The sequence below is a fragment of the Condylura cristata genome, unplaced genomic scaffold (assembly GCF_000260355.1).
Source record: "Condylura cristata isolate star-nosed mole 26May11 unplaced genomic scaffold, ConCri1.0 scaffold00024, whole genome shotgun sequence".
Lineage (NCBI taxonomy): Eukaryota > Metazoa > Chordata > Mammalia > Eulipotyphla > Talpidae > Condylura > Condylura cristata.
The window spans coordinates 7590363-7608288 of NW_004567125.1; the positions used below are offsets into that span (position 1 = coordinate 7590363).

The window sequence follows — 17926 nt, forward strand, 5'->3', positions numbered from 1 at the left end:
AGGAACTGGCCCACTCGGCCTACAGGCTGCTCACCGCGCGGCGGCCCCAACGTCAGGAGGATGACCATGGCGTGGACCACCAGGATGTGCATGGTAGCCGTCTCCCCACTTGTCCAGCGCAGGAATACCTGATCCTGAGACTCCGACTGTTAGGTAGAAGGGGGTGAGCGACAGACAGCAGTGGGGACTCTGAGCAGGGGCTCAGGGCCGGGGCGCAGCTTACCCAGCTGTAGACCTCCTCCCCCTCCTTGCTCTTGCGCATGCGCCTCACGTAGCGTGAGAAGATAGACAGCAGCGCGGCCAGCACTGCATCCGACTCGGCGCTGCAGGAGCGCTTGGAGAACAGGTGGGACATGATCGTGGAGCGCTCCACAATGAGGCGGGCCACGTCCTAGGGGCAACAAGAGAAAGGTGGCAGGGGTTCCCCAGGGACAGGCAGGCGGGCTTCTCCTTGGCCAGCCCCACCCTGAGAAACACCAAGAGGCCATCCCCGATGCTACAAGGCTTAGCACAACCACACACCCAACTGGGGTGGAGACTCAACAGCAAACAACAGGCTACGACAGAGGGAAGGGGGCCCCCAGGCCCAGACCCCTCAGACACACGGGGTCAATCAAACACCAGGAGTAGCAGGAGTCCCTGGAGAGGTAGAAGCGCTAAAAGTAAGAGGATGCTGCTGCAGGCCTCGCGTGGAGAGAAGCGTGCACAAAGCACGGTTTCACCCTATGAGCAATAGAATACATTTCTCAAGGCTCAAGGGGGAGGCCATCTAAAGAGGTGGATGCCAAGTTTCTCAGCCTCTGGAAGAACACCTCTGGGAGGACGGCCTGCTGGGCCAGGACCCTGGGCTGTTTTCACTGACAGCTCCTCAGCAAAGAAGCCAGGCTTTACGAGAACCCTACATACTCCATCCAGCTCGCCTGCTTAGCCCCATCTACCCCTTTACTCATCCCAAAGACCAGGGGCCCCAGGAATGCAGAGTCCCTGTGAGTGGGGAACCAGCTACCACAAAAGCAAGGTCAAAAGAAAGTTGGCCACGGCCCTCCCTGGTGGCGCAGCGGGTTAAAGCACTGCCCAAGAAGCTAAAGCCACTTCCACATGAGTTCGATCCCCGCCTGCCCCGGAGGAGATCCCCATGGAGAGGCAGACCTCTCCTGACCCTCCCGCTGCTCCCTTCAGCAGTGTACTTCGTCAATCTGCCTGTTCTGCTCCCCGCTCTGTCCCTGGTGAATTCTCTCACCCTCCACATCTCTGGCCTGTACCCCAGTTCTATATGAATGAATAAATAAATCTTCAAAAAAAAGAAAGAAAGTTGGCCAGAAAAAGCAGACCAGAGGGATAAGTGGATGGTACCCCAGGTCCAGTGTCCCCCTCTCCACAGGAACCAGCAACACAGAATACCTGCTCAGTATCACACCTGGACTGGCCAGAAGCCTGAGCCCCCTACACCCTCACTTTGGATGCAGTGAAATCACACCTCCCACGCCCCCAGAGGCAGTCACAAAGGTAAACTGGCCCGGGAGGCCACGACAGTTACTATAGCACTGCTGGGACCTAGTTCTCCCTCCCATGACACCTAATCTGACTAGAAATGACACTGCAGAGTAAGCCAGCGCCTGGTGTCCCCACGCCCAGCCCCATGTGCCACCATTTTGTGAGCCTGCTCCCGCCTCCCACCCTCACCCAGGCCAGTCAGCTTGCTCCCCTCACCAGGGCCAGGTCGCTGTGCTGGCTTTGCTCCTCCACAGGCGTGTGCTGGGACAGGTACACCAGGTAGGCGCTGATGGTCTGTGGGTCAGTCTCCATGTGGATGGCCTAGGGAAGGGGCCGTGTGAGCCGCTCTGTGCCCAGAGGGCAGTGTGCCTCCCGGCTCAGTGCCCTCACCTGCTGCAGTGCCAAGGCAGTGGTGGTCCTGACGCTATCGAACAGAGGCAGCCTGGGCAGGTCTCTCAGCAGCCACTGGTAGCCCTGCAGCGTCTCTGCGTCCCTGGAATCCTCCTCCATTGGGGGCTCCTTCTCTTCCCCGTCCCGAAGGCTGCCTTCTGAGAGCACAAGGGACAAGCCCTGCAAGCAGACGTGTGGCAGGGGGCCTTACACATCAAGCTTCTGCCAGAGTCCACATCTGGATCTTGGTGGGCGGGGCAGAGCCCACCCTGCAGAGCCCAGGGATGGGGAAGCTGCCCGGTCAATAAAGATCCTGTATCCTGTCAGCCACCAGGGTTGAAGACAGTGGCGCTGAAGTGGCTCTTTAGGGAGCTACTGCTCAGCACCTGCAAGACGCGAAGTGACTGGGGACGCCTCCTCCCATCACCCACGGAAGCCACACCGCACGAGGGAGAAGGGCTCGGTTCCTGTCAGGTTCTCCTCACAGATGACAACAGTCAGCAAGAAAGTCTGGCTGTGTGTCAGGCTCACTGTACACACAGGACTACACAGCAGCGGAACACGCTGGACTCGGTGGCCTACTCACCTTCATGGCCAGCACACGGGACGCCACCTGGGAGGAGCCCAGGCGCCGCAGGAAGTAGTCCAGCACCTCACACGTGGTCTGCTTGTCAGCCTTCGGGCCCAGCAACAGGTCTTGCAGGCGGCCCAGCAGCTGTCGCTGCTTCTGCTGCCTCTGCAGGGACAAGGGGGCCTTGAGGGAAAGCCAGGAGGGCCTGAGGGTGCGGCGGGGGCGGGGGACTGCTGACCTGCCGCTTCTTGGCCTTCCGCTCTTTGCTCTCGCCCTCCTCCTCCTCTTCTCCTGAAGTGGAGTCATCCGCAGCATCATGCAGCAGGAACTCACACAGACACTGCACAGGCAGCACGTCCAGGGAGCCCTCGCTCGACTGGACCAGGTCGGCCAGCCAGGGCATGGACTGCGAGGAGGCCTAGGTAGCGACAACGACGCTCGGCTTCTTCAGATGAAACCTGCGGAGCCCTGCTGCAGCCCTCCTCCCTGCGTCCACACACCCGGAGCAACCGCACCCTGAGCACAGGTATCTGCACACCTGCAAGCTAGGCCCATTCAACCCTCACATCTACTCTGCTCCCTCCGGCCACAATTTCATTGAAGGGCAGAGCCCATGGAAGCTTCTGCAAGGTCGCCAGCCCGGCTGAATCCTTTCTGCAGAGCCACAGGTCTCACCTGCCTCTGGATGATGTTGAGGAGGAAGTCTGGATTTCGGCTCCGACACAGCAGGTGCCCAAGGCGGAGGGACTGATTGAGGCCTTTCACTTGGTCTAGGATGTGGGGAGGTGGCCTCCGAGGGGGCCCTCTGAAACCCCACAGGACATGAGTATGTCGGTGCGTGAGTGCAGCGTCCAGTAACAGCAGCAGGTATGACAAGGGGTAAGCTGTCCCCACCCCACCCACCACCAGCCACCTCAGGCTTAAGGCCTTATGTACAGGGGTTGGGGGTTGGGATCGGCTTACTGGGGATCCAGACTGGTAAGCTGAGACAGAAGAAGGCTGCTGCTCTCAGTGATGGTTTGTTTGGTGGAAGCAGCTGCCAGATGTCCCTCAAAGGCTAGGATCTCCTGCTTCTCACGCTGAGAGATCTGCAGTTCCCGATTAATCATCTCTGTCCGGGTCTCTTCATCAGTCAGAGTGCATGGTGGATAGGAGTAATTACTGGAAACCAAAAGATAAGCACCTGTCACCACACCCTGTTGGAGGCTGGCTCGCGGATAATATAGTCAAGAAAGGTCAAAATGCAAAATCCTGGCTGTGGCTGCAGTGCACAGCTTGAGCTGTCAGGCACATCAGAAAGCCCACAGGGCCAAAGGCTGTCTACAGAAGGCCTGTGAGAGTCCAGCCCCGCCCAGTCACCCACTGTCCTTCCAAAAGGTCAATTCCTAGACCCAGAGTTCATATGCTCAGGACTTCCTCTCTTTCAGTCTCCCCCCGAACCACTCCCAGATTCTCTCTTCAGAAAGGACCAGAGGACAGCCCCAAACCAAGATGAAGGCTTTCATTGTCCCCTCCAGATTAAAAAAACCAATGTCTTCCCAAGATGTCCTTTCATCTCAGCTGTGTTCTTAAGGCACCACGGTCAGTCACAGCATTAGCCACAGGACAGAGGTGTGAAGGGAACAGCCACTTCAGCCCTGGGCTAGAGGTAGTGGTTCCCAACATGCGTGCACACACGTGGCCAGTCCCGACAGGCCACAGCCTCTCACACACACACACTAACACCCTCTGCAGTCCCCCTCAGAGGCGCACAGCTAGACTGGACATGGCTGGCACTGGAGCATGCTACATATAGACACATCACCCAGCTGGAGCCCAGCTGCCTTTGTGTCTAGTTCCGGAACAAGGGCAGGTGTGCACGGGTGCAGTCACACCAGTTCGCACTGGCACTCAGGTGATGGCCGAGCTCCATACCCATAGGTACACAGGAAGTTTTCCCACTACTAATCTGGGCAGTGCTCACATGTGCATCTGTTAACCCCATGTGGCCCTGATCTCTTGCCTCTATTACATCGAGCCCTCCCTGGGCCCTCCCTCAGTGTCACAAATCTTTCTCTCTGGCTTGTCCCTGATACAAGTGCAGCCATGATAGCCCAGAAGCCCGGAAGATGCCAAGGTGCTTCAGTTCCTTTCTTGGCCCCACCCAGCAAGCCAGAGAAAGGAGACTAAAGCTCCCAAAACAGACTCAAATGCTCAAGCCCACAAGTAAAGGAAAACCAAGAAGCAGCACAGCAGAGCCGAGCCCCATCACTGGGTCTTGTTCCCAGCAAGGGCCAGGCTCTGCCCGTGTGGGGACTGTCCCGGCCGACAGCAGGCAAGCAGCCTTACTTTGTCATCACCATCTCCATGAGCATCTTCAGTGTGGGGTACTCCTCCCAAGCGGCGAGGCCTAGGAGCAGGGAGATGTCAGGTGGCAGTCTAAGCACAGCGCACCCCCCCGCCCCACCCTCTGGCACCAGGCCGAGCCCAAGATCCACCCAGCCTCTTCTAAGCTCTTAATCCTGTCCCAACCTGTCCCATCTTCTGTCCTGACAAACAAGACGCCCCAAAAGAATGATCAGCACCCACAAGGCAGCCAAGGAGGCTCACCAATGTTCTCCGGGTTGAAGGCAGCAACAACCAGCAGCAAGGGCCAAGCCTTCCAGTAGAGGGTGGAGATGGCGAGATTGGGAGGCTGGTACCTGAAACGCAAGGGCACTGATGCACACGCCTGGCCAAGCTCAGGCGTGACAATGATTACATTAACCCAAGGCCAGGAGACAGGAGCACAGAGACACTTCAATCTCTGCTTTATTAAGATCACACTGTCCTCCTCTATGCCTCAGCAATACCTCTTCTCCCCATGACACATGTGCCCAGGTAGGACACACACCATAACCAAGATGTGCTCAGAGCCCAGCACAGGGCACTGCCAGGCCCACATTCCAGCTCTGAGGCCCTGAACAGGCACTTACCTTTCTAACTGTTTGCATCTACAAAATGGGAACAAAGGCAATTACAGCAACAAATGTTTGTTTCCAACTAGCTCTCAATCTCATTTTTATATCAGAAAACCCAGCTAGCCACCAGTATGTAGTTGTGATAATATATGAAAATCCCCTATGTTGCTACTGCAGTTAGGTATGATCCTGCCAGATAATGAAACAGAAGACAGTTATTAGAGAATGAGGAATTCAATTCCTTTCTCTCACACTGACGTGGAAACCCGTGTAAAGAGGCTGCCAAGTGAAAAACATCAAGCTGGGAAACACCAGGCTTGCTAGCAACTCAAAACAAGAAATGCAGAAATAAACTTATGACACACAACAGCATCAAGTACTCAGGTATAAGCTTAAAAGAAAAAAATGCAAAATTTACCAAGTACAAAATATTCTTGAAAGAAATTAAAGATCTAAATGAATGGAAGATATCTCACATTCACAGATTATATTTAATCTTGATAACAAAGTAAGACTTCCCAAACTGATCTATATACTCAATACATTCCCCTTCAAAATCCCAGTTCTTCAGGAAATTGACAAGCTCACCCTAACATTTATATAGAAATACAAGAATCCAGAAGAGCCAAAACAGTATTGATATGTTGTTTTCAAGCTTCCCATTTCAAAATTTAGCATCTCAAAAAAAAGTGGGTAAGAAAACTGAGCATATACCTATCTAAAAAATGCAGCGTGCACATTACTAAACACAGAGAGAACCATGAGACACTGAAGAGAGAATGGGGTGAGCTCCCTGAACCAGCAATGGTGGGGCAGAGCCCTGGGCCAGCCACTGACTGGCCAGGCCTCATGGACATCTAGAGACAGGCTCTCTAGAGCTACCAGGGGGTCAGGGAGCAGGGAACGGGTGGGGGTAGGAAACACTGTCAGTGGGACGTGCTTACCCTGGGGGGAGCTGAATATTCTCCGGATGGTGGTAGGTACACAGGTTCAGCACAGCATCGATCAGCTGGATCCTCTCCACCTTCAAAACTTCCACATCTACAGCAGTGACCACACAAATGCACAGAAGCCCATCAGATTCATTCAGTGGGCATCAGAATCTGGAGCCAAGAGATGCCAGAGAGCAACGTGACTGGGGATGTGCTCTCCCAAAGTTGAGGGGCAGGATTCGGGAGACTGAACCCCACAACAAGTCAGGATGCAGATGACGTGCAACCAGCACACCTCACGGGAGGTGGCGGTAGCTACCAATCTGTTCTGGGGAACTGAAGCAAGTTTTCACTTTGTGGCATCTGAGCTAGGCTTTCGAGAGCCTCTTCGTCAGGGAGAGAAGCACAGCCAGGGAAGAGCAGATCTTGAGAATGCAGGAGTATTGTATAGTCACCCACACAGCTAAGGTCAAGGGCCGGTAAGCTCTGATCAAACTGGGTCTTGTCCACCAGGCTAAGAGCTCAGGTCCTGGCCCACCAGCTGGGACAGTGACCTAAATGCAGCAGTGCTCTACTTAATGTCATGGGGTGGGGGGTGAGGGGGCCTTTAAAAAGGAAACAGTCATGTCCTGCCCTAGTTCAACCACATGGAGAAACATGGGGGAACAAGGCAACAGCCCAATTCTCAATGCCACAGGTTAGTTGGAGGCAGAAAACGGCACAGAGAGGGCCGAGGTCTGCAGGAAAGCGAGCCAGGCAAAGCCCTCAGGGAATCTTACCATCAGCCTGCACGGCCGCAGCTCGCTTCACCAGGTGGTCAGCCAGCTCCATGGCATCCGCAGGGCCGAGTGGGAGCTCCCGGGACAGTCCAATGACCAGGATTCGCATAAGTGTGTCTTCCAGGATGGGCACCTCTGAGCAGAGGCGCAGAAAGAAGCTGTGGGCGGCAGGAGAGGCTGGTTCAGTAGGGTACCCCAAGCCAACAGGCGCCTCCTAGGCAGGACTGGGCCACAGTGCCAAGCTTCAGCTGGCTGAGTGAGGGCAGCACCTGCCTACTCCCCTGGGCGCTTGTTTTTTGTTTTGTTTTTAAGATTTATTTATGCTTACAGAACTGGGGTACAGGCAAGAGGTATGGTGGGTGAGAGGATTCACCAGAGACAGAGTGGGGGGAAGAATAGGCAGAGCGACAAAGTACACTGCTGAGGGGAGCAGAGGGTGGGTCAGGAGAGGTCTGCCGTGCCATGTGGGTCACTTCCCTGGCTGGGGGTCAAACTCGTGCTGCAGTGGCTTCGGAGAACTTCATAATGTGGTGCTCATTGTGCCACCAGGGAGAGCCCCAAGAGTGCTTAGTGCTTGTTTTAACGCTTTCAAGAATGAGGTTCTGCAGTCCCAGAGAGGGTGCTGGCCTCTGGAGGCTCAGAACCAGGAATAAGCAAAGTGTCACCACCAAAACCCGAAACAGCAGTACGAGGAGGGCAGAGGTGAGCAAAAAGGTTGGCAGTGGGACCCCAAGGTGAGAGAGACGGGAACAATCTTCTAGAGGGCAGGGCCAGTGTGGCCCCAGGCTGGGGAGGCAGGAAGATATGTATGGCTATCTGGAAGCAAGGAGAGGCACATGTGGTTTGGCGACACCCCATGGTATCACACGGGCACAGGGGCCAGCGGCGACAAGTGCTCACTTGCGGTCACTCTCGGGTGGCCAGTTGTCCCACTTGTAGTAGGTCTCGGGCTGCTCTGTGAAGAGTACCTTGTGAAGGCTGGGGAGGTGGAGAAGGCTGTTAGGGAGCAGGGATCTAGGCACCCTCCACCCTGTCCCCAGAAGCGGGCTCCACAAACTCAGAAGCAGTGAGTTCTGAAGCAGAACCACCTAATTCCCAGCCATCAAGCCCCCAGCACAGCTATCCTCTTCAGGGAGGTGGCACAAAAGCTGTTTAAAGAAGGGACACCCCAGCAAGAGGACCCCACCTCTCACCCCCCACCCACCCAAGGAAGACTACTTGGGATTCTGACACCCATACAGGACAACCCAGCGTCCCACGGCAGGACACTGGCACCTGGCTCTTCAGAGGCTGATGCTCAGACCCAGAGGTGACAGGCCTGGCTCGCAAGCCCCTTCACTCATCGCGAGCAGCACAGGGAAGTGACCGCTTGTGCTTCCCCAAAGCCATCCACGCAGAGGCAGTGGGGGCCATACCAGTGCACATAGTCCTTGGGGGCAAGTTTGCTGATAGAGGGGACGACGGTGTGGAGCCACCAAACAGCGTCCCGCTGGATCGCCGCGATCTGGTTCTGGAAGGAGCGCAGCACCTCTAGGTCTGAAAGGGACAGACAGACAGGCAGGCTGAACGGTATGCTGTGCACACCGCGCCAGGGGGCTGGTCCGGGGCCACGAACAGGCAGGGAGAAACACGAATGCTACAAGGAGTAATAGGGAGGAGAAAAGAAACCCCAAGTCCTTCACGCTAGCCAGCTAGGGAACGGCCCTGCAGCCAGGGTGAGAAACTGCACAAACAGGCCAATTTCAGCAGCAGGTCCTTTCTTCTTGCTACCCGTGGCTGAAGGGACACCAAGTCTGAAATGCCCCACAGAAGGCGCCAGAACTCAGATGAACATACGCTCCATCAGCACACAGGGCTGGGCCAGGAGCAGCGCTCTAGCCCAGACAGCAGGGCAGGGACAGACAGGTAGAGACTCCTTAGCCTTTAGGAACTGCGTCATTTCCCTGTCTGATCTCTGAGTTCTGGGGGAGAAGGGGCAGCAGGTGGGGCAGACCTGGAGCCCCGGGAGCCTACTGCTGCCAGACATTCCCCCTGGTCTGAGCAGAGCAGAGCCTATTCCAGATCCTTACTTTTCTTCTCTCCTTTGTCCCAGGCAATGCCGGCCTCCTTCACCTGGGCTGTGATGCCCAGCATCATGGATACAGCCAGGACGTCTGTGATGTGCACCACAAACCGCTCCTGCAAACACAGTAGGGTTGGTGTTCTGGAAAGGTCTACACCTAGACAGTGGCTTTCTCAGCTCCCCAACAGACAAATGGCCAGAACAGGAGGATGTGAGTCTACAGAGAGACCACCACAGTGCCAGGACAGGGCTAAGAAGGAGCAAAGTTTGGTGAGGCCACAGAAAGGAGGTGCGGTCAACAGTCCACCCACTCCAGAAGCAGACCACCACAGCAGACCCTGCCAACGCATCGGCGTGGCATTCAGGATACTCCATGACCTGCGCCCACGCCTTTGTGGTGTCATCACCCCAGCCCTTCACATTCTGAAGTCTCCAGAGCAAATGCCTACCCCTCCGTTAATGTATCTGTCCATGCTGCCTCCCTACTCAGGCCATCTCCTCAGCTCCCTCAGAAACGCTGGCAACAACTGTGCCCCCACCTCCACACCAGCCTGGAGGTCGCCGATCCCCTCGGGGGCACCAAGCAGCGCCCCCTCAACCCTCAAACAGAATCGAGCCCACCTTCCCTTCGGGGTTGACTGTCGTGTACCAGGGCACCAACCACATAGCTCTGCACAATGCAAACGGCAGGGGAAGGTGTCAACCACAATTGTGTGACCAGAGGGGAGGAAAGCCTGCACACCACCACCCGGTCATGGGGGGAGAAGGCCAAACACCTTGAACTCCATGTCCAGGTACTGGGGCTCCTTGCGCTCTTGCATGAGTCCAAGGCAGAAGGCCTGGAAGTTGATCTCATGCTTGGTCTGCTTGATGATCTCCCGGAGCAGGGCCCGGGAGGCACGGAGGTAGTCGTCCTTGTTGGTCAGCAGGTCCTGGAACACCATGGCCAGGAACTAGGGCACAAAGAGCAGAGTTAGTTGAGCTGCAGGGACTGTGCCTTCCATCCTGTCCCAGGCCTGCCATCAGAGGCCCTGCACAAAGTTCTCCTAGACTCTCCAGAAAAATCCCCAAACACACAGGCAGGCACTTGAGCACTTGACTATTGTCTGCCACACACCTCAGACAGACTGTGCCTGAACAACAGCCCTCCACAGACAGCAGGAACTACAATCTTACTTAACTTTGGGCAGCTGGCACAGGAGAGCGAGTCCTTGTGAAATATGGGCACAGATGAACACTGGTTTTGGGAAGGTGTGCACTCCAATCCAGGCCCCAAAGCTCCAGGGAGAAATACACTGGCTTAGCTCCCACCCAGCCGCAGCTCAAACTGGGCAACATTAACCAACCACTGGGCCTCACGATGACAGAGGGCAGACCGAGAGGCCCTGTCTACCCTGGTGTCACACACAGCTGGGTCGCCTGAGAGCCGATGTTAAACACAGACCCGCTGCTCTCTTCAGGAAGAACCCTGAAGCCAAAGGGACTCACACTTAGAGCTGGGCAAGTACAGGGGGCAGACACCTGCTTCACTGAGGAAAGAGCCACTCAGAAAGGCTAGACCTGACTCAGTCTGAAAACCGGGAGATTATGAAGGGCTCAGTGCTGCTTCTGAACTTTAGCTTTCAAAAAAGATGTCATGTTTCATGGGGGAGCAGCCAAATTCAAGTGCTTCAGAAGCTCTGTGGGGCACAGCCTGTCACCAGCTTCCAAGTCCCTCTACCACACAGCAACACACTGCCCGCTGCGCCCAGACACCTGGCACCGCAGATGCTGCACATGCCCCAACCTGAGCGCCGCTGGCGGTCTCTTCGGCTTGAGACTGTCCCCTCGACCAGGGGCTGCTCCCAGTCACCGGAGCAGGAGCGCCTGGGCGGCAGTACGCTCGCGCCGCACGGGGCCAGGCACGGAGCTGGGCGGCCTACCTTGGGTGCCAGCTCTGAGCTGTGCTGCAACACAGTGTAGAGGATCTGCATGTTGTTTGGGTTCCGGGCATTGGAGAGTTCATTGAAAATCACAAACTTGATGGTGGTGCCAAGGTTGTCCTTGTGCGCGTTCAGCAGCTCCCTGAACACAAGCCAAGCAAACGGACAGTTGGCACGGGAGAGGGTCACCCACCAGCCTCCACGGCCTCCCTGCCTGGGCCGCACCTGACACAGAGCATGTAGTGATTGAGGAGGACTTTGGGCTTAAGACGGATTTTGATCAGGTGGGAAATAACATCCATGTCCTCGGAGCCGTGGGTATTGCAGTTCATGCAGACAGACATCAGCAGGTCCTGCGCCGGCCTGGTGAGCTGAGGTTGGGGGGCCAGGATGACCCATGCACCTTGCAGCCTGGGCTGACAGCCCCAGCACCCCCAGGATCAAAGGGTGACCCCATGCACCCCACAGAGCACAGTACACCCCTGCGTTCACCTTGGGGTTCTGCAGCCACATCTCCAGCTTCTGCACTGTCATGAGCCGCACTTCCTTGTACCCGCAGGTGGAGGTGAGGAGCCGCAGGAGGTTCCGTGAGACATTGTCAATGGGCTGGCGCCGGTTGAGCTGGTCCCGGAGCATGTCCAGAACATACTCCTCCACACTCTCCGTGAGCTCATCATACCTAGGCCAGCGGGGGTCAAAGCAAGAAGAAAGGAGGGAAGAAGGGGGCAGGCAGGCAAAGAGGCCCCCCACCTGCCTCCCAGCCATGCTCACGCTGCCCAGGGGAGTGAGGCAGACCTACCTGGGCATGAGCTGGCCCTCCTGCTCAGGACTGAGCTTCTCCTCGGCGATCAGCAGCTCCGTCTGGCTGTCTTCCTCCTCAGTGAGGGAGGGGTGAGGACTGTTCCCTGCAGAGCCAGCACCGCGTGAGCACCCACGTCATGAGCAACAACATCAACACCAGGCTCCCAGGCAAGGGGTGAGCCCCGCTCTCCCCTTCACATTGGCAATCCCACCCTCTCTCCAACCCGCCCCAAATCTCTCACCTGCACTCAGCTCCCCTCCACTGCGCCCCACCTCCCCCTGAAGGAGCATGCTCTTGGGGGGCATCTTGGTGTTGAATGCTGTCTGGATATTGTCGACGAACGTCTTGCAGTGTGGGCTGTCCACCCAGATCCTCTCCCCCAGGGAGTCTTCGATGTACACCTGCATGGATGACAGACCACACCTCCAGCCCCGGTGGCTCCCTCCTGCCTTTCTCCAAGCTGGGCTGAGATAAGGTACAAAATGAATGTTTCCCCAAACAACCCCAGCTGCCCAGGACGGGGGCTCTCAGGAGGACCCTTCAGTAACCAGTACAGGAGAAACAAGTGACAGTCCTCTGGAGAGAACACACTCAGTTGCTGCTGACCCTCCCTGCGGTCCAGATAGCTGCCCGCCCCCTCTCTGATCCAGTGCAGTGACCTCACCAAGGCTCTCAGGAGAGGAAGACACACCTTGACAAAAATCTCAGGCCAGTTCTCGTCCTCCTCATAGGCAGCCATAAGGAGGTTACAGGCCAGCACAGATACCAGGCTGTTCCCCTTGGCCTTGAAGTTGATAGAGGCGTCTCGCCGAAGGAGGCTACACAGAGCCTGCAAGGAATGGAACAGATAAGCAAGGGAGCCCTCGCCTACCCAAAGGGCAAAGCCAGCATGCCCCCAGCAGAGGTCACCTAGCAGGGAGAAGACACAGAGCCAAGGGTCTGTGCACAATTCCCATCCTCCTCTCAGGACAGAGGAAGGGGACACCCAGTCCTCACCTCGATGACACCTTCTGTGGCAAAAATGTTGGGTTTGATTTTGGCCAGGTACATGAGACTCAGATACAGGGTGCTGTCGGGCTTGGCTCGGGTGACCTTCAGCTGCTTCACAGCCCCACACAGCACTCCCTCGATCCTGTCGTCATTGCCTTCCAACTCAGCAGCTTCGATCTCATCCAGCAGCACTGTGGGTGGGACTGGCCAGCACAGGGAGGGCCGGATCAGAGCGGCAGCCAGAGCAGAGGCTGCCTGAGGACACCCTCGAAGCCATAGGTCAACAAGCAAACTGGTAGATCCCAGAAGCAGGTCCCAGCTGTGCCACAGCCGACCAGTCTCCAAGGACCAGACGTGACAGCTGGGGTGGGAAGAGGGCAGGGGTTGCCACTACTTGAAGTGACCGAGAGAATTATGGGCTGCACAGGACAGAGCATGTGGCCTGTGTGCTGACCTGTCGCTCCAGGTCACTGCAACACATTATTTTTTTTACAGCTTGGTCCATTTTTAGCTAAGTCTTCAAATTAATCAGAACAATGCCATTTGTAAGCTTCCCTTTCTCTTGTAATCATGCCAGGGTCCTTGACTGTCTCTCTAATGCAGCTCATGCTGCTTCTCCCTCTCTTTCTAGGAGTCGTTAAGTCTTCACAAAGAACGCACTTTGGGTTTTCAGCCTCTTCCCTGTGGTGTTAACCTCTGCTCTGATTTTCCGTTTTTCCTTCCTCCCACTTTCTTTGGTTTAATGTAGGGTCCTCCTTCAGGCAGACCTTAGCCCACTCACCCTCCATAACAAGAAACACCTGCTTCTCTGTGCTCCCCCACACACAGGTATACTCTGTTGTATCACACTGCTCTTTATGTATCACTGTCCAAGTCTAGAGATTTCCGAACCTATACCGTTTTCTTCTTGACCCAAGTTTTTCAAGATTGTTTTTAAATATCCAAACATGTGGAGAGAGTGTTGTTACTGGTTTTTAACTTAACTGTACCAAGGACAGAAAAACTGATATTTACTGAATACTTCCCTACGAAGAGAGGAATAGGCAGACAATAGACTGAAACTACCAAAGGCCCCAGGCTACACAAGACTCCAAATGCCAGACTAAAACTAACCAAATCTAAGTCTTTTCTTTATCATGTTGAAAATGTCTGTGAAGCACTGTACTGTTTAGTATTCACTTATCACACTATATCTTGTTTAATCTTCCCAAAACCTTAAGGACGGTGATACTAAAAATGAAGCACAGCAAATAACCGAAAGAACGTGGCCCAAGCTGGGGCCTCTCCGACAAAGGCTTTTACCTGTCACCAAGTGAGAGCCCTTCAACCCAAGGTCTGTGGCCACCAACACAAAACACCAGAGTTGTCCTCTGCTCTGCCAACCCAGGGCTTCCTACCGCCAAATGAACCCAGTTCAGCACCTGCCCCAGCACCCAGCCTGGCTTCTGGTCACTGCACGCTGCCCACACCTAGCCTGTTCCCTGGACACAGTTTCACCCCCAGAATGCCCAGCTCTACTTCTACTTCTTCAACATCTTTGTCTGCCTTTCAAAATCCTGCTCAACCTCCTATTACCCTGTTCTACCCCCAATGCCATCATGTGAGAACCTTCAACTTCTGGATCTGGTATGTCCCACCTATGGTGGAGCCATCAAAAGTAATCAGTGGAAGAAAATGCGGTAAAGTAGGAGCAATTTCAGCTGCGTACAGGATGAAAAACTAGTGTAAACAAAGAAACTACAACTGAGTTTTTGTATTTCTCTTTAATATTGTTGTAATACCCTTTTAACTAAAATGAAAAGGAGACCAATAAACGCCTCACTGGGAAGAGAGGATGAAGGGAAGCCAAATGCCCTCATCACAAGTAGAAGGGAGCCCACCAGAACATGCAATCCCTCAGAACTAGGACTGGGTCTATCACAGTTGCCGTTTTAACCCCAATGCTCAAAAAAGAGCCTGTCAAAGAGGAAGCGCTCAACAACATGTCAAATGAACTGGACAAAGCCGCCAAAGGACAGCTGCTAGCAGTTCCCAGGAATGCATCCGTTTCCACCAGCTCCTCTCCAGATGAGGGCAGAAATGGGGAACAAAGACACCCATAAACTACAACCCCACAGCAGCTTCTAGTTGCTGAAGCCCTGGCACACGCTATAGCTTACATCGCCGTAACCGGTTAAGACCTGAGTGCTACTTCATTCCAACCTCCACAAAGTTCATGAGGTTACTGGAGGGACGTGCCACTGTCAAAGCCTGTCCCTGCCCTGTGGCAGCAGTCCCAGACCCAGCGCTGTACCCCAACCATCCTCTCACCCTGGGTCACACTGTACTTCTCTATCTTCATCACAGTTGAGCAGAGGCACCTGCAGAAGCTTCCAAGAACAAACTCACAGATGACTCTACTCCGTCTCCACGGAACTCCATGATGATGCCAAGTTTGGAAGAGGCACTTACCAAAGCCCTAACAGCCTGCCAAGCTATGAGGTACATTCTCTGGAGAGGGCCAGGAACTGACTTTACCTTCAATGGGGACCACAGACGGCTCCTTAATCGAGGGAGAGATAGCTCGTTTTTCTGCCACCGCAGCCTCAGCCAAGCGTCCCAGGGCACTCAGAGGAGGGGTGGAGGAGAGCTTGGGGCGTTTGGTGAGGCCTGTCAGGGCTGAGGCACCAGCCAAGGCAGCTGCAGCATCCCGCTTGCGCTCTGAAGGCAGCCCGGAGGGGGCAGGCTTCAGTAGAGTAGAGGCCGTCTTTGATTCATTGGCCTGACCCTTCGAGCCTAGAGCAATGAAGTCTCCCGGTGGAGGGTGTCCTGCAGAGAAGGGAAGCAGACAAGTCTGTCGGTTTTCAATTCAGCCAAGGTGGAAAGGATGATGGAGACTGACTCCAACCTATCACCTCAGAGATGATTAAACAAGGTGAGGGAAGGCAAAAGACCAGCCTTTCCTGCACATCAACAGCAGAGCTAGAACAGCCACACAGCGCTTGCCACAAGCAAGGCCTCCTTAACTTGTGCCAGTTTGCTTAACCGTCATCGAGTTTCTGATGGGCACCATTACTCTTTGGAATTGAGGAAAATGAGGCACAAGCTGGAAAATGAGGCGACGGAGCTGGCACCTGGCAGAGCCACGACTGAATCACTGCGATGTGCAGCCACCTGCCTCCCGCTCAGATACAGTCTGAAAAGAGATAACCATCACCCTGGGGTGAACCTCCCCAGGGACTCCCAAAGCCACCTAGGGCCAACACTCCGTTTCCAGGTCCATTCCTAGAAACGGCGTCCTCTGGTCAGGAGTGAGACCAGAAAGCCCCGAAGCGCCCTGCCTGCACACCACGGGGGGAAGATACACACCTGAAGGCTTGGTCGCAGTACTGGGCCTGCGGACCGTGGTGGGCTTGGCCCGATTCATCCTGTCCCTTCCCGCGCACCGCACCGCTCCTCACTGATGTTTCACCTGCCGAGACCAGCACCGAGTCAACCTTCATTCAGTAACGCATTCATGTGTCCCTTTACCCCCGCGGGAGGTATGCGGGTGCTCTGAGGTTGAAAACATGGGGGTTTAGGGGGAGGCAGCCTGGGGGTCCGGGCACCCTGGGGCCTAGAATTCCGGGGTCTGAGGCCTGACACAGAGATGCCACTGATTCGACATCTTAAGGCCTCTGGCCTCAACAGGCCAGGGGGAACGGGGAGCCTGTAGGTTTAGGGGTTTAGGGATCTGGGGTTCTCGAGGTTCGGGTGGGGAGAGCAGAATGTAAGGGGACGGGCGAGGAGAGGGGTGTCGGGGAGAGGGGGTCTGGGGACTGTGGCCTGGCAGCAAGTTGGGCCGGACTGTCAGCGCAGTGGTTCCCAAAAGGGGCCTCCGAGCCCCGGGCCGGACCCGCTTAAAATCACGGAGCGGGCAGGCAAAGGGGCTCAGAGTACTCGGGCATCCATACCCCACTCACCTCCCGCCCATCGCGGTTGGCTCCCGGCCGCCGCCTCTGCCACCCCGGAACTGGAAACTAACATCGCTACCTTCAGGCCCCAAATTCTGCAACCACCGGAAGCAAAACAGCGCGGGGTGGGGGCCGGGGAACGTGCCTGCGCGCTGTCTGCAGCGCCCCCCGACGGCCGGAGGCCGGCAGGACCCAGTTCCCTTAAGGTTCCGGTAACCAGGGAAATGGCTGTGGTCACTCTCGTCTTTGCAGGAGAGGCCGATCTTGTCGCACATGAGACGGACGTTATTTACGTGGATGTGTACACTCAGCCATCGGGACTCTAAGCCACACGGGTTGGAGTTTCAGTCCTGCTCCCCCGTTTCCCCATCCCGTGGCAGGTCCATGGTAGTGGAGGGCTAGGAGGGAGGGAATAGCAAAGACTGGCCAAAATCAAGAAAGACTTGCCAGCTGCGGCCTACATCACGAGGGCTTGGCGGCCCGGGAATCTCATCAAATGCTGGATCAAAGATGTGCATCTGAATCTGTCTTTTCACCTGCACTGTGGATTGCTGTGATCTTACAAACCAAGACTCTAGAATAGCAAGGGACTTCACCAGTCTTTCAGTGGGGTCACTTCCCTTCCTCCCTCCTCACCTCAGGAGTCTTTGCACCATCCAAGGCTTTGGGCTGCTGCTTCTGATTCCCAGATTATCACCAAGAATAAGGACCTGGTGTAACCGCCTTGCTACACAGTCCCACCACTTTTCAGGCTTGGTAACTTCCATTGAGAGCAACCCTGATGGTTCCCTACAAAGTGGGATCGCCCCAATGTGAAGTGAGAGGTGATGCATGTAAGAAAATCAGTGCACTGCTAGCATATTAAGTGACGAGGAACCGTCAACCACAGCTACTGTGGGAGGAAGACTGTCACTGCTGGACGTTAGTAAGCTATGAATTGGATTTTACTCAGTAACTACCAGAACTGTGTACCCCAGCAAGCCTGGTAGGGGCACTAATGAGAAGAAGGTGGCACTAGGACCACCTTTCTAGGGGCCATGCAAGGATCTAAATCAGAAACCCCATAGGGACATACCCCAGGGCCCTTCCCACAGGCTGTTCTTAGTGCTGCAC

General features: G+C 55.4%; 1 protein-coding gene across 2 annotated transcripts in view; it reads right to left on the reverse strand.

Annotated features, from left to right (window-relative positions):
* Positions 1–16866, reverse strand: part of INTS1 (integrator complex subunit 1) — a 30377-nt gene extending 13511 nt beyond the window's left edge. The window contains exons 1-26 of one of the 2 annotated variants that reach the window (XM_004688347.2): positions 16823–16866; positions 16230–16332; positions 15399–15689; positions 12888–13084; positions 12583–12720; positions 12133–12292; positions 11889–11994; positions 11582–11768; positions 11315–11460; positions 11090–11231; positions 9944–10120; positions 9175–9283; positions 8521–8641; positions 8006–8083; positions 7106–7263; positions 6339–6435; positions 5045–5136; positions 4784–4844; positions 3419–3616; positions 3131–3260; positions 2694–2873; positions 2471–2620; positions 1885–2064; positions 1711–1815; positions 224–391; positions 35–146 (exon numbers count right to left, since the gene is read on the reverse strand). In XM_004688347.2, the coding sequence (XP_004688404.1) occupies positions 35–146; positions 224–391; positions 1711–1815; positions 1885–2064; positions 2471–2620; positions 2694–2873; positions 3131–3260; positions 3419–3616; positions 4784–4844; positions 5045–5136; positions 6339–6435; positions 7106–7263; positions 8006–8083; positions 8521–8641; positions 9175–9283; positions 9944–10120; positions 11090–11231; positions 11315–11460; positions 11582–11768; positions 11889–11994; positions 12133–12292; positions 12583–12720; positions 12888–13084; positions 15399–15689; positions 16230–16287 (3541 nt within the window). In that variant the 5' untranslated portion in view covers positions 16288–16332; positions 16823–16866. Of the gene's footprint in view, positions 1–34; positions 147–223; positions 392–1710; positions 1816–1884; positions 2065–2470; positions 2621–2693; positions 2874–3130; positions 3261–3418; positions 3617–4783; positions 4845–5044; positions 5137–6338; positions 6436–7105; positions 7264–8005; positions 8084–8520; positions 8642–9174; positions 9284–9943; positions 10121–11089; positions 11232–11314; positions 11461–11581; positions 11775–11888; positions 11995–12132; positions 12293–12582; positions 12721–12887; positions 13085–15398; positions 15690–16229; positions 16333–16822 lie in introns of both variants that reach the window. The other variant, XM_012729074.1, reaches the window with a different exon arrangement.
* Between the last annotated feature and the right edge of the window lie 1060 nt (positions 16867–17926).